This window comes from Coloeus monedula (genome assembly GCF_965178545.1).
Source record: "Coloeus monedula genome assembly, chromosome: 21".
NCBI lineage: Eukaryota > Metazoa > Chordata > Aves > Passeriformes > Corvidae > Coloeus > Coloeus monedula.
The window spans coordinates 3,129,784-3,143,550 of NC_138801.1; the positions used below are offsets into that span (position 1 = coordinate 3,129,784).

The 13,767-nt window shown below is 50.7% G+C and overlaps 1 protein-coding gene across 2 annotated transcripts in view; it reads right to left on the bottom strand.

Annotated features, from left to right (window-relative positions):
- The window catches only part of COL5A1 (collagen type V alpha 1 chain), a gene marked incomplete at both ends in the record, with an annotated part of 130,685 nt that overhangs the window by 11,011 nt on the left and 105,907 nt on the right, over positions 1-13,767 (bottom strand). For both annotated transcript variants that reach the window (XM_082295263.1, XM_082295262.1), the window contains 23 exons: positions 223-330; positions 874-927; positions 1,024-1,077; positions 1,466-1,573; positions 2,209-2,262; positions 2,711-2,764; positions 3,226-3,279; positions 3,419-3,472; positions 4,456-4,563; positions 4,901-4,954; positions 5,083-5,190; positions 5,273-5,326; positions 5,410-5,517; positions 5,716-5,769; positions 6,452-6,505; positions 7,077-7,184; positions 8,459-8,566; positions 9,172-9,225; positions 9,324-9,413; positions 9,581-9,688; positions 11,019-11,072; positions 13,056-13,109; positions 13,628-13,681. In XM_082295263.1, coding sequence (XP_082151389.1) covers positions 223-330; positions 874-927; positions 1,024-1,077; positions 1,466-1,573; positions 2,209-2,262; positions 2,711-2,764; positions 3,226-3,279; positions 3,419-3,472; positions 4,456-4,563; positions 4,901-4,954; positions 5,083-5,190; positions 5,273-5,326; positions 5,410-5,517; positions 5,716-5,769; positions 6,452-6,505; positions 7,077-7,184; positions 8,459-8,566; positions 9,172-9,225; positions 9,324-9,413; positions 9,581-9,688; positions 11,019-11,072; positions 13,056-13,109; positions 13,628-13,681 — 1,710 coding nt within the window. The remainder of the gene's footprint in view (positions 1-222; positions 331-873; positions 928-1,023; positions 1,078-1,465; positions 1,574-2,208; positions 2,263-2,710; positions 2,765-3,225; positions 3,280-3,418; positions 3,473-4,455; positions 4,564-4,900; positions 4,955-5,082; positions 5,191-5,272; positions 5,327-5,409; positions 5,518-5,715; positions 5,770-6,451; positions 6,506-7,076; positions 7,185-8,458; positions 8,567-9,171; positions 9,226-9,323; positions 9,414-9,580; positions 9,689-11,018; positions 11,073-13,055; positions 13,110-13,627; positions 13,682-13,767) is intronic.

Consider the following 13,767-nt stretch of genomic DNA (forward strand, 5'->3'; position numbering starts at 1 on the left):
CAACTCTTTCATAGGACCCTTGAGAATCTGCTTCCCACAAAAATGGGTCGTTTTGGAGCAGATCCATACTTCACACGTAGAACAAACCACATTAACACAGAAAATATCCCTCAAAAACTGGCAAGGATCTCCTGCCAGGGCTGCCCATCTCTGCTGTGCTGCACCTCCTCGAGGGTGCAATGCTCCAGAGCACATTCCAGGAAGGTTTTCTGGAATATTTACCTGCTCTCCTTTGGGTCCTGCTGAGCCCTGGGGGCCTGGGAGACCTCTGTCACCCTTTTCTCCCTGCTCTCCGGGTGGGCCAATAAGACCAATTAAACCTGGGTGACCCTGGGGGAAAACAGCAGCTGTTAATTAGGATTCCTGACTGGAGAGAGAAAAGACATCTCTAGATCCAACCCCAAATGTCTGAGCGAGGTGTGAGAGGAGTTTATAGCAATCCCTGACACGTGGAAATGGCAAAGTGGAGCAAAACAGGAGATTTTTGCAGCAGAAAATGTTACAAATATAGAAAGAACCTCTGCACTGGAGCAGCTGCTCATTCCTTGGGGTTACAGAAATATATGTATATATACACACATGCACTGGAGCAGCTGCTCATTCCCTGGGGTTATAGAAATATATATATATACACATATATGGCAGAAATGTTTATAGGGTGGAGAATCACACCCTAAAACAGGCCAGGGCTCTGCACCTCCACACGGACCCACAGCAGAGCTCCTTGGGGTGCACTCAGAGTGCTCCAGCTCTCCCCTGAAGCTGTCACTGGGGCTGGTGACCCTCCCCAGCCTTGTCCTGCCAGCTGCAGGACCCCTCTGCAGTGACATTTGTCCCCCCAGCAGGGATCAGGGATCCTGTGTGGATTCTCACCTTCTCCCCTTTAGGACCAGAGTCTCCTTTCAGACCAGGCAAACCCGGAGGGCCCTTTGGGAGACGGGGGAAAACAAGAGAGGGAATGAATTCATGCCACACTCATTCATCCATTTCAAAAACTCAGGGAATTGGATGCTCTGCACATACCATTGGGCCTGGAGGACCATCTGGGCCAGGGGATCCCGGGAGACCTTGTTCACCCTGGAAAACAGTGCAATTCCCTCATTCCCAGTGACAGCAGCGCTCCCAGCTGGGAATATTCTGATTATTCACCTGTGCCAGGGAATGTCTGCCCTGGCTTTTCACAGATGGCAAAAGCAAAAGGATTTGTGCTCCTTCCATGCTCAAATCTCTGCTGGAAAAGGGACTTTGTGGGTCACAGAAAATCACCCATGGAGAGTGGCTGAAGACCCAAGACTCCAATGGAACATGTGGGAGATGATATTCACCATTCCATTATTTCCATGAAATACATTTTATCTGCTGCCAGGCATTCAGCATGGACAGAACACTGGGAAAAGGCATCTTCCAGGCAGGTGGGATACAGGAACAACCTGCCCAGAAGCTTTCTCAGACTGGGAATACTCACAACTGGACCAGGAATCCCACGAAGGCCATCGGGGCCGGGCTTCCCTGGAGCACCTTGGGGACCAATGGGCCCAGTCTTCCCAGGAGGTCCTTCCAAACCAGCTTCCCCCTGGATGAAGAGGCAGGATGCTGAGTTTGTGTTGGGACATCAGATGAGTTTGTGAGATGGTGCCAGGATGTCAGGGAGTGGATGCAGATCCATGCCAAGCACATGAAACTTTCTGCTCCTTGATTTTCCTGCTGCTCCCTCCACCTCAGGCACTCTCCAAACTCCTTCAGTTTCCAGCCTTGCCTGAATTCCAGCAGGAATTTACCCTTTGGCTCTGAGCTCTCCGGGGTTCAGGGACACCCATCCTGCCTCCCCTGTGCTGCCACAATGGGATCTGTAATTCCCAATCCCATCTCCATCTCGCCCCCAAACAATCCTGGCCCATTAATGCCGTGTTTGCCCTGGGAAAGGGCACGGGATCGTGCACAGCCCGTTATTTACAGCACATTAAACTGCCAAATACAGCACTCGGGTGTTTCAAACGAAGGAAAACATTCCCATGACCTTACCAAGCCCTAATTATCTCCACAGAGCTTGTTAAGGGCTGAAACATAAGCTCAGGTTTGAGGCCAGCGGCCCCAAATTCAGGCTAATTTGTTGTAACACGCAGCAAAATCAACTCCCTGCCTTGGCAGAGGGAGATCCTCTTGGAATATCAAGGACACAGCAGAAGTGAAATCCCATTCAGCTCTTACCTTGGCTCCTTTCTCTCCTTGCCTTCCTTCGGGACCAGCTGGACCAGGAGGGCCCTAAAGAAAGCCCAGAATAGATGGGAAACACGATTAAATCCGGTGATCTGCAACGGTCCGCTGGAATTAGCAAAATGGTGCTCCAGCCCCAGGGAAAGAGACAAAATGGAGACAAATATCTCTGAGAAGCTTTTGAAATTAGCTCCTTGCTAAATGAATCCCTGGGTTCTGCCAGCAAGGCAGGAAGAGCAGGAGCATCCCTTCCTTGGGTTTTCTTTGGGCTGTTAACATCTTTAAAAAAAAAAAAAAAAAAAAAATTATGGGATCCACCTGGCAGCTTCCCATCAATTTCCAAAGGCTGTGGGTGGTGCACCATTTTACTTTTTTTAATTATCACATCTTTTACACAGTATTTACACAGCATTTATTGTAGGCTTAGTAACAACATGAGTTTTAAGAAGGTAATAGAAATGCACTTGGAAAAATACTCCTAAAAAAACCAACTCACCCTTTTCCCTGGGGGTCCAGAGGGGCCTGGCTCTCCCGTGGGCCCAGGGGAACCCTGCAGGGAGAGAGGGGAGGAGAACAAGCCATGAGTGCACCATGGGATGTGGGAACGAGCAGGAAAACCTGAGTCAGGCTCTGGAGTTTGTGCTGAGCCCGGGCGTGGGAGAGCTCCCAGCCAACACCTCCTCGGGGTGCAGGTGGGATCCTGTTTTAGCCCTTCCCACCACAGAATGGCAGAAGGCAGGGAAAAGCTAAAATCAAAGGCTTGGATGGTGCTTTTCCAGGAGATAATTTATGCTTTTGGGATGTGGTGCTAAGTCTGGATGGTGGATGGATGGGGTGGTGGAGGGAGGGATGGGTCCATGGATGGATGGATGACACAGACAGGAGGGAATGAGATCCTCAGTGGGCAACTCCCATTGGCAATTCGGGGGGAATGAGAGGCTCAGAGTCCCTGGAGCTGACACAGAGCCACAGGCACTGTGGGGAACAGCTCTCATCTCTCCAGGTACTCACAGTCTGTCCAGGTTCACCATCATCACCTTTGTCACCAGGGGGACCATCTTGACCCTAAAACGGAGGCAAAAAGGAACAAGGAGGTGTTTTGAGGGTGTGAATGGAGTTGAGCAGAGGAAATGTCAGGGGAATGAGCAGCACAGCTCAGTTTCACCACAGCAGGAGGAGGAAGCTCTGTGAGACCAACACTTACAGCTGGGCCAGGCTCTCCAGGAGGACCAGGGTCACCAGGGAAACCAACAGGACCCTGCAAAGAGAGGGGAATATTCCCAAGTCAGAGGTGCTGCACCTGGAGAGCACCAGTGACAACATGAGGAGTCATCCTACAGAGTAAAATCCCAATTCCTACAGTCACAACCCCACATCACATCCCATCTTTGCAGCTGCCGTGTTTTCAGCCTGTCCCAGGCAGTCCAATCTGCATCCTGACTACCAGGGCTCCAAAGGCAACACTGGGACTTCCATCCCAGCTTTTCAGAAATCCATCAGCCTGGTGACAGCAGAATCCTCCCAGCTTTGGGAATGTGCAGATTGGAAAGTTTTGCTTTGCAAATGTGTGATATTTTTCACAAGAGGAGCCTCTCAGAGCATTTAATGACTGAAACACTTCACCATTCTTCCCCATACAATGTCTGTCGGGTGCTTCACATGATTCCAGGCACAGCCTGCAACCCATCACAGATATCCCAAATCCCATCTGTTAGGAGGGATGACTAAACTCCTGCTGCTTTCTGCCATCCTGCCTCATCTCACCATCAATTTCAGGCATCAGGGGAGCCTGCAAGATAAACTCTGTATCACTGTCACCTGGTGTAAATCAGCAGAGCTCCACTGGCTCCACCAGAGCTATAGAAATTAGTGGCCTGGGTGTAAAGGTACAGTTCCCAAATCCAAGAGATCTCCTTGATCCTGTTTTGAAAGCTCTGCTCTGGTGCAGAAGACCTTGGAAAGCCTTAAACACAAAGCAACCCTGCTGCAGCTCCTCACCACGGGGTGAGATTCCTTAGCCTGCAAAAAGCACTGACAATTCCAGTATTTCTGGGCAGTATGGTACAGTGGGGTCTGTCCCTCATCAGCAGCCTAAAGAAGGGGGCTGAGATCATGGATCACCAGAGGAGCAGTTCTGCAGCTGGGAAACTATTTCAGATTTCCACAGATATCTCTGGAAAATGTCTTTTCATGCAGAAATCTCTGCTGGGCAAGGTAAGGAAAGACTAAAGAGGTACTTACAGGGCTGCCTTTGGGGCCATCATCACCTGGTGGGCCTTTGGGGCCAGGTGGACCAGCAGCACCAGAGGGACCTGCTTCCCCCTTTTCACCTCTTTCACCTTTAGGGCCCTGTAAAGGAAAAAAGCTTTTATTATCCAGAAAAAAAACCCCAGAACCTTACAGATCTCTAATTATCCTTTAATCAATTCTGAGCAAGAAGCTCTATTTGTGTCTCCAAACACAAGGACATGATTTAACAGTCCCTTCCCACAAGGACTGAGTGGTGCTCATGGTGTTCAGTCGTGGGTAGCCCAGATTGGGTGACTAAACGTGATCCTATAAATACCCAGGAACGTGGCAATGTGTCATCAATACCCAAATCCAGGACAGGGCTGGCTCAGTCCCTGCTGTCCCTCCACATCCACAGCTCTCCAGCACATCCACGCCGCTCCCAGGGGGCACTTACCGGGAGACCAACCTCGCCAGGGAGACCAGGCTCACCAGATTCCCCAGGTTCACCCTGCACAGGGAAAAAGAGGATGGAAATATTCACATTTCTGCAGGGGGATGAGTTTTCTGCTGGCACAGCAAAGCCACTGCACGAGTGCTGCAGCAAGCTCCTGCTTCAGGCTTCTGCGGGTGCTTTACCTTCTCTCCTACTGCACCAGGATTTCCTACTCCCCCAGGAGGACCCTGTGGACCATCTGCTCCTGGTGGCCCAGATGGACCTCTGGGTCCTGGTGGGCCTGGTGGACCCTGTGAGAAAGGGGGGACAAATTTCAGACGCCTTTCTCAGAGCAATTTCAGTGAGGAAAAAAGAAATAGGGAAGCCCCTTACCATCTGCCCAACGTCACCTGTTTCTCCCTTCTCCCCAGGTGGTCCAGGCAGGCCCTGTGGAGGTGGAGAGGAGGAGTTTTAGCTGTGAACATCTCAGGTGAGCCCCAGCTAAGCCCTCGCTGGATGCTGCCAATTACCTGCAAGCCCACGGGGCCAGGGGGGCCAGGGAAACCTCGGGGTCCTTCGTCACCTTTCTGACCAAAGAGGCCTTGCTGTCCTCGGGGCCCGGGCTCTCCATCGGCTCCCTACAAGGAGAGGGTCTGATGAGCCCAGCTCACACATGGGGTCACACAAACCCCATCCCACCACCCCCTGCTGCACCCAGAGACGATGCTCGGCTTGTGTTGGGCAGCAGCAGTGCCAGGCAGGATCATTCCAGTGCTTCCCAGGAGGTTTTTTTGGGGGAAAAAAAGGGATTTCTTGTAATAGGGGGCAATACTCACAGCTGGGCCAGGCTGACCAATCGGACCCTGTGGGCCGGTGGGGCCTGGGGGACCCTGTCACAAAAAAGAAATGTCAAGTCAGTGTTAGGAGCAGAGTGACAAATTCACCTGGAAAAGGTGAATTCCTTCAACACATTCTCCATTAACTGCATTAATTCCCAAAAGAGAGAGGGAGAACAGGGTCAGGTCTCCCTGGACACCCCAGCATTCCTCAGCCCTGGTGCCAATGGAGAGCAGGCACATCTGAACACATCTTTGCTGCAGCACAGCCATGTCCCAGCACTCAGCTCTAACCACTCACGGGTAACTCTTGTTCCTCAGGCTCTGGGCAGCGCATAAAGGCTGTGGAACTGGATTTACCACAGAATCACAGGATGGTTTGGGTAGGAAAGGACCTTTAAAGATCTCCTGCTCCAATCCCTCTGTCATGAGCAGGGACATCTTCAACTAAATCAGAACTTCAGCCAAAGACCCAACTTTGATGGCAGCACTGCTCATGTTTCACAGATATTTCTATGCTAAGTGGGTGATGTGGAAATATCTCAGTGTTCCTGGGAGCTGGAGGCTCCCACTTGAGGCACTCACTCTTTTTTTACATCATGTGGGTATTTGATGAAGCACAGAAGATGAATCAACATTAAAAAGAAATTAAATTCATATCATTTTCTATTTCCAGCAAGTCCCACAACGAACCACACCCAAGAGAAGCAGCTACAGCAGAGTCCCCTCCACTCACCTGCTCCCCCTTGTCACCTTTGCTGCCCTTCTGCCCAGGCTCCCCGATCTCACCCTGCCAGGAACAAAGGGACAACGTTAATTCCACACCACCCCCACATCTCAACATCCCAGCAGCAGCCCTGTGTGTCTGCGTCCTCATCCCAAAGATGCCAAATCCCACAGGAGCACCCCAGTGTGCTGAATACTGCCAGAGATTTGGACATTCCAGGTGCAACCAAACCCTGTTCCATCCTACAATTCCGAGGCTGCCACACGATGCAGGAAGCTGCATTTTGCAGACCCTTTTAGCAGCCACGAGGGATTTGTCCCAGCTGATGTTTCCTGGGAATCCTCCACTCCAGAGGGGCTTAATGAGAGAGTGGGCAAAGGTAATTAATTTGGAGAGGCCGGGAATCTGTGGGCAGGCACCTGCTACAGGCTTGGGGGAGGCAAACTGGATTTCAGGGAATGATGTGGCTGGAAGAACACACGCAGCCCCATCTGCTGCTGCTCATCCCACGGGACTGTGAGCTCCATAAAACCTCCTCTGGAAGCACATCTCACCCAACTGTGGGATGCATCATGGGGCCAACGTGGCCCAGTTCCTTCCCAGAGTGACCCCACGCAGCAGGAGCTGTCCCCACCTTATCTCCATCCTCTCCAGGAGGTCCAACAGGACCTGCTGGGCCCGGCAGTCCCACGGGGCCCTGGATGCCATCCCGGCCAGCCGGTCCTTGGGGACCCTTCTCCCCCTGGAAGCAGAAAAACAGGCAGGTCACACACAGAGCTCTCCAATCGACCCATTACAGCCCATTAAGGTTTTATTCAGCTGCTAATAACTCCTGGCTGCATGGGCAGGAACAGCAAAGCCGGTTCCAGCTGGTATTTCATTTGTGCTCCTTGTCTGAAAGGAGACAAAACTTCTGTCTTGAGGGATAATGAAAAGAGCAAACAAATGTAAACAGTGAATATCCAGATCACAGCTGCAATTTCACTGCTACAGCAACATAATCTGATTTAATCTGAACCCTCTGCCATCTCTGTCTGGATGACAAACAAGACCCCAAGTAATTTTTACTCCCACGAGCCAGTTTTTGCTGATCCTGGTCCTGGCTGCCCCAACACTCACTGCTGCTCCCTCCCTGGCTGACCCCCAACTAAAGGAGGTTCTCAGGAGGCCTCGAGCTCCCTCCTTGAGATTCTGGACAAATAAAACCACCTGAAGTGAATAAAACAATCTCTGCTTCAGCATCTACTGGCACTCCTTTGAGCAGGAGCCTTCAATCAAATTTGTTTGTTTACAGGAACTGAACAGTGAATATTTTCCAGTTCCCTCGTACGTAATTGAATTGCATCCGAACCCTGGGTGCTCTCCCCTCAGTAATTAGATGCCACATAAATTGCCTATTCATGCCTCCCCTGACTGACACATGGTGTAGGTACTCAGCAAGACAGATGTTCCTCAAGCTGATTCACCAGGAAATTCTTGCCTCTGGATTAGCTGCTGGACTTTCTAACAAACCAGCAAATGCGGCTGATACATGTTTTTGGTAAAAATCAACCTCCACCAGAGCAGCCTGACATCACCAATGCCACCACTGGCTGGTTTTGCTGATGGGGCTGGCTCAGTTCTCTGCCCACAGGCCTGGCCTTTGGCTGTCTGTCACCAGGAGGTGACACAGGCTGTCACCTGTCCAGCCCCCAGCTCTTCTCGATGCCTGAGGACACCTCGGTCCCTGGGCTCATGGCCATGCTTGATAGCAGGGGTGTCACCAATGGGGCACCTGAGCAGCTGACATTCTCATGACATTTTCTCATCTTGAGCACACCAAACCACAGCATGGCAGTGGTTTGATGTGCTCAAGATGAGAAAATTCCTTTCTAATTGAATTCCTTCCTAATTGAATTCCTTTTTTTGGGATTTAAATCCTTCATACACCTCTACAGGGACTGGTTCCATGCTCAGCTCCCTACCGTACACATCTCCAGCTGTCCCACAACTATTCATCTTTACACTGGTACTTACTGGAGCTCCCTTTTCACCTGCAGGTCCTGGAGGTCCCTGAGGGCCAGGTCTCCCTGGCAGTCCTATAGGGCCAGCTGATCCTGCAGGACCACGCTCCCCAGGAGAGCCCTGTTGGGAGGAGGAGGAAAGGAGCATTAATTGCAGTATCAAGCTTCACCCATGCCCAGACAGAAAGAAATCCAAGCTCCTCATCCGTGTTTGTGCATGTCTGATGGGATAACTGCCATGTGAAGAGCTGGTACCACCAGCCTGAGGGGCCCTGCAGATTGTTTTTTTTTAATTAAAATCCCTGGAAGGGCTGGATTCTCCTCTGGATGGTGCAGAGAGCTCAGTTCCTGGGGACACATCAACAGCCTGGAACAAGAGCATGAGCCACTTCACAGCCAGCAGGGAGGGTTGGATGATGAATGTTTCCTTCCAGGAGGGTGGCCCTGAGCATGGATCTCAAGTGGAGACAACTTCCAGAGGGAAAGCAGGTGGATTAGAAGCAAAATCCTGGATGTCCTGAAGCCCCTGCAGTTGCCTCAGCCTGTCACGTACGCCCACAGCTGACCCCACAAAATTACGGAGTTGTTACATGCATGGCTTGTAAAATAAAGGAACATCCAGGGAGTCGTCAGGAAAATCGGGATAAAGCCTGGAGCTGTGACTAACCCTCGCCTGGCTCTGCCAAGCTTGTAAATGGTGGTGCCTGCAAAGACAGGGATACTCACGGCTGGGCCTGGAGGGCCTGGGGGACCTTCGTTGCCTTTCAGCCCTGGAGAACCCTGGAGAGAGGAAAACAAAGTCATTTGGGGAGTGGGGGCTGGCCAACTGGACCAGCTGGGAGTCCTCCAGCTGGAGAGAGCCAGCAGCCTCTACTCACAATGGGGCCGGGGAGGCCTCGCTCTCCAGGGAATCCTCTCAGTCCAGGGGGACCGTCCTTCCCTGGGAGGCCGGCGGGACCGGGATCCCCCTGCAAGGACAGGGACAAAGAGCTGAGGATCTGCACATTCCATGGAGGCCCAGCTCATCTCGTCAGGCTCCAGCTGGGATGAGGCAGAAGCTTCATTTCTTTTCTGAATCATCCTCTCCATCTCCAGGGAGGGACAGGCAGCAAGGAGGGTGAATTGCAGTCCCTACCTTGGTCCCTTCTTTTCCAGTGAGGCCAGGAAGGCCTTGTTCACCCGGGGGACCCGGAGGGCCTGGATGGCCCCGCTCACCCATGGGTCCAGTCTCACCAGTTGGACCCTGGAAAAAACCAGTCAGAGAACATGGGGTGGGTGTTGGCAGAACAACTGAGGAAGGAAAAAGTGCAGGATATCAGGTTAGTCCTTTGGGCTGCAATGGGGTGGGAGAGGTGCCTTTTCAGTGCCACCAGCAATCCCTGGAGACATTCCCCCTCTGGCATCTACAGGAGCCTTGTTTTGGAAATGGTCGACTTTTCACTTGGCAGACTGGAGGCACTGGGAACCTCTGGAGTGAGAGCAAATTTTACACAAATGAGATGTTAACACTCCAACTATTATGCTTAGGTTTTCCTTTTTAATTGAAAACTTCCTAAGCACTCTCCAAGCCTGCTGATTCCTCCTCGGATGGGGCATAAATAATGCATGAGGCTCGTACTCCGTGGCAATTACCGGCTGCCTTTGTGCCCTCCGAGGGCACTCAGGGTGACAAGTGTCACCTCAGGCCCAGCCAGAGGGCTCCCCAGCCACCCATTTTTAGGAGAACAAAAGCCACGTGCACAAACCCACGGTGTCCCTGCCCGCTGGTGGCTTTGGGGACAGGGCTGTAACTCATGTCCTGCTGCAGGGGAGCACTTAGAGCACGCCGAGCTCACTCAGCAGCCGCAGATCACAGCAACTGCGCCCAGCAGAGCCCCACGAAACTGCCACAAAACCTAATTTGCACTTGACAAGACAGATAGGGCCGCCAGGGAATTGCCCCTAATCAGGGAATTTACAAATCAGGGACTTTATGCTGTCATTAAAGAGGACAAATTAATTACTTTCTAATTAAAGAGCTGCTCCCCAGCAGTTCAGGGAAGAAGGCTCGACCCAAAGCATGCACTCAGTGTAGGCTCACTGAAAGTTGTGCTTGTTCCCGCATTGCACAGAGCTCTTGGTGACTGAAAGGAAACCAGCCCAGCCCTGACAGAATCTGGCAGCACTTCAGATTAAAGAGGGATGATTTTCCTCACAGTGACAGGGAAGAGCACTCCGGCATCACGTTTGCTCTGCCCTGACCACCAGCAGCTGCACAGCCCTGGGAGATCTCATTTAACTCCCTGTCTGCTTAAGGTCTTTTAGCTGGGTTGTGTTTTTTACACAAATCTCTCTCTCTTACACCGGTTTTCCACCAGGGTGGTTGTGCTGAGTTCACAGGAACCACCTCATTTAGGTTTTTCTGAACCCCATCCCGCCCCTCAGCAAGGTGAGCTGGGGCCATGAGGGGATTTCACACCTGCCTCAGGAATTTCAAAGCCACCTGACAAGGCTTTGTCTTCCCTGGAAAAGGAGTCCCAGTTGAACCAGTAAAGACCAGAGGGCTGGTACAGGGGTGAGCATTTGCTTCTTACCTGAGGGCCTACAACACCAGGGGGGCCTGGAGGGCCAGTCTTGCCTTGGAAACCCTGTTAGAGAAAGGGAAAAGACAAAGAGGTGACACTTCTGCCAAGGACTCCTCCTGAGAGGGTCACACTGGACCAGCTGCTCCTCCTCCCGTGAAGCCTCTGACCAGGATGGGCACCCGAAGGAAAAGGGAATAAGAAATCAAACAGAAAGTGGGAAAAATGTCTTTGTACATTTCTAAAGGGTGAAACAGAGGAAGAAGAAGGGATTCTCAAAGCTCTGCTGTTTGGATGGGGCTGTTGTGGTTTGCTCATATAGACATATATACATAAATCTGTTATACTCATAAAACCATAGAGGAAATGCCTATTAAAAATGTCATTAATGGCTATTAAAAACCAGTGTGAGTTTCTCCATGCTGAGCAATCCTTAAAAGCTATTTCCCTCATCCTGCTCCCCATTCTGGTGCTGGTTTAGGCTCAGTTCTGTCTGAGCTCAGCTCCCAGAAGCTCGGGGGCAGCACCACAACCCGTGGGGGCTGAGTGAAGCTTTATCTCCTCCATCAACATCTGAAAGGAATCACAGCCCTGTCTGTCCCCAAACGATGACGAGCAGAGAAGTCTCCATGACAGCTCCTTCCAATGGCATTTTGAAGAGGGACAACAAGGAACTCTCAGCACTTCGATTGTTTGGCTCTCCCAGGCTACTCTTTAAAAAGCACATTAATTATGGTTTTTACTCCAGCCTGCTGACAGGCTTGAGAAATGGCATTTAGGGCTCACGGGCTATTTTCTCGTTGCCACAAAAGAGGATCAGATAAATCCCATGCCAACGCTAGTCTGTCATGCTAAAATAACTCCTCCATGCTACTCTGGCTGCCTGCAGATCAGAAAATATCCTGTCACTGATGGGGAAATGGCAAAATATCCTTAGGAAATGAAGGTACAATTGAAACTCTTATTGTACACAACTATTTAGACCATTTCTGTGCAGGGCTTTCCTTATTAACCTGAAGAAAAGGGTTTCCTTTTGTGCTCTTTGAGCCTTGGGCATGGGGTTTTTTGAATCTGTCATGGCTTTTTTAGAGCCAATCTTTGCAAATCTAATATGGCCAAATACCTCAGCGTGCCTGTTTGCTGCTGAGTGGGAACTTAAAGAAAAGGAAGTGTTTGGCACAGAGATTTCAATCTTGCATGAAGAGACACTGCACTGACCACGCTACCAATGTAGAAAGAGTATTTAATTCATTTTTATGTTTCTCTCTTTGCTTTTTGTCACTCTGTGGGGAAAAGGGGACAAAAAAGGGACTTCTGCTGCCTGGGTCTGAAGGGGAAAGTGATCTCTGCAAGGTTGATGGCACAGGTTAAGAGAGATTCTGTTTCCTGGGAGAGGCAAACCGAGGAAAGCTATCAGGGAGAACTTTCAGACCCCAAAATAATTAAAAAGACCATTCTCCATTCATTCCTGCAGACTTGGAGGTTGATGCTTTTTATTCCAGTCTCAGAAGCTGATGACAGCAAATGCTGTCAAAGTTTTCACTGCTCCCTCCCCTTTGGCTGGAGGTGTCCTTGGATGTCATGAAAAACTCAAGGAAGGAAGGCTCAATGTCAGTCAGGCTCTGGCAGGTAAAAACTCTTCACCTTTAAGTTAATCTTGACCTGAGGACTGGGCTCAAAACCACCTCAACCCCCTTGTTTTAAAATCAGTCCTACGGCGTGTAAATAAGTATCTGGTGCTGGGCTGAGCAGTGTTTGCATTGCCTGGCTTAGCAAATGGCAGGCAAGTTAATTAAATTGTGTGGTAAGTTGAGGGGAAAAAATGCATAATGTGCAAAGCCCTTTTTATGCTCATTTGCTGGGGAAGGCAGTGAAGAAAAATGGGCTGCTCCTCACAGACCATCCCGAGCAGCTGGAGAGACACAGACCCTCAGGGAATCCAAACCATCTAAACATGGGGCTGCATCTCCCCAGTGGCACAGGAGGGTTTGGAGAGACCAAAATGAGGCTCAGGACTCATGATCTGCCCAACATTTTCTGGCTACTTACAGTTTCTCCTCTCTGTCCGGGGTGCCCAGGCAATCCATCCTTCCCAGGAGGACCCTGTGGCAAAAACATCATCAAGTGCTCAGTAAAAAAACTGTGATAAGGATTGAATCAGCCCTGCTGGCCTCAGCTCCCAGCCATTTCACAGGGAAATGGGGGTGCTCAGAACCCTAAAAGCTACACCCCTTTCCCACACATCTCCCAAAGGATTTATCTCACAGGTCCAGAGCAGGAGCTGCTCACCACACTCAGGATATCACTCCCAAAACATTTCTGAGGTCCCCCCCCAGTGTACAGTAACTGCAGAGACAGCAGGGATGTGCTGTCCTCCACGTCCACAGAGGGACAAGAAAGCACAAAGCAGCCAAGAAAGATCCCAGAGATCCTGAGTCAGTAGGAAATGAACATTCATAATCAGCTGCAATTTACTTGGCTATTTAAAATCTGAAACCATGGGCTGTTATCAGCATGTCTCGTTTTTATTGGGAACTTCACCACTTGTCAGGGAATCAGCTCAGGCTGGGTGGGAAAGACTGGATTATTTCTTTGGATGTCCTAGGAATTGAGTTACTTACAGGGGGGCCTTTTGGTCCAGGAAATCCAGTCGGTCCTTGAGGCCCTGGTGGTCCCTGGGATGAAAGACAAGCCAGAGAACTTGGTTAAGGAACCTGCAACACTTGATATGAGATATTACCTCTGTGTGAGCAGCAGGTGA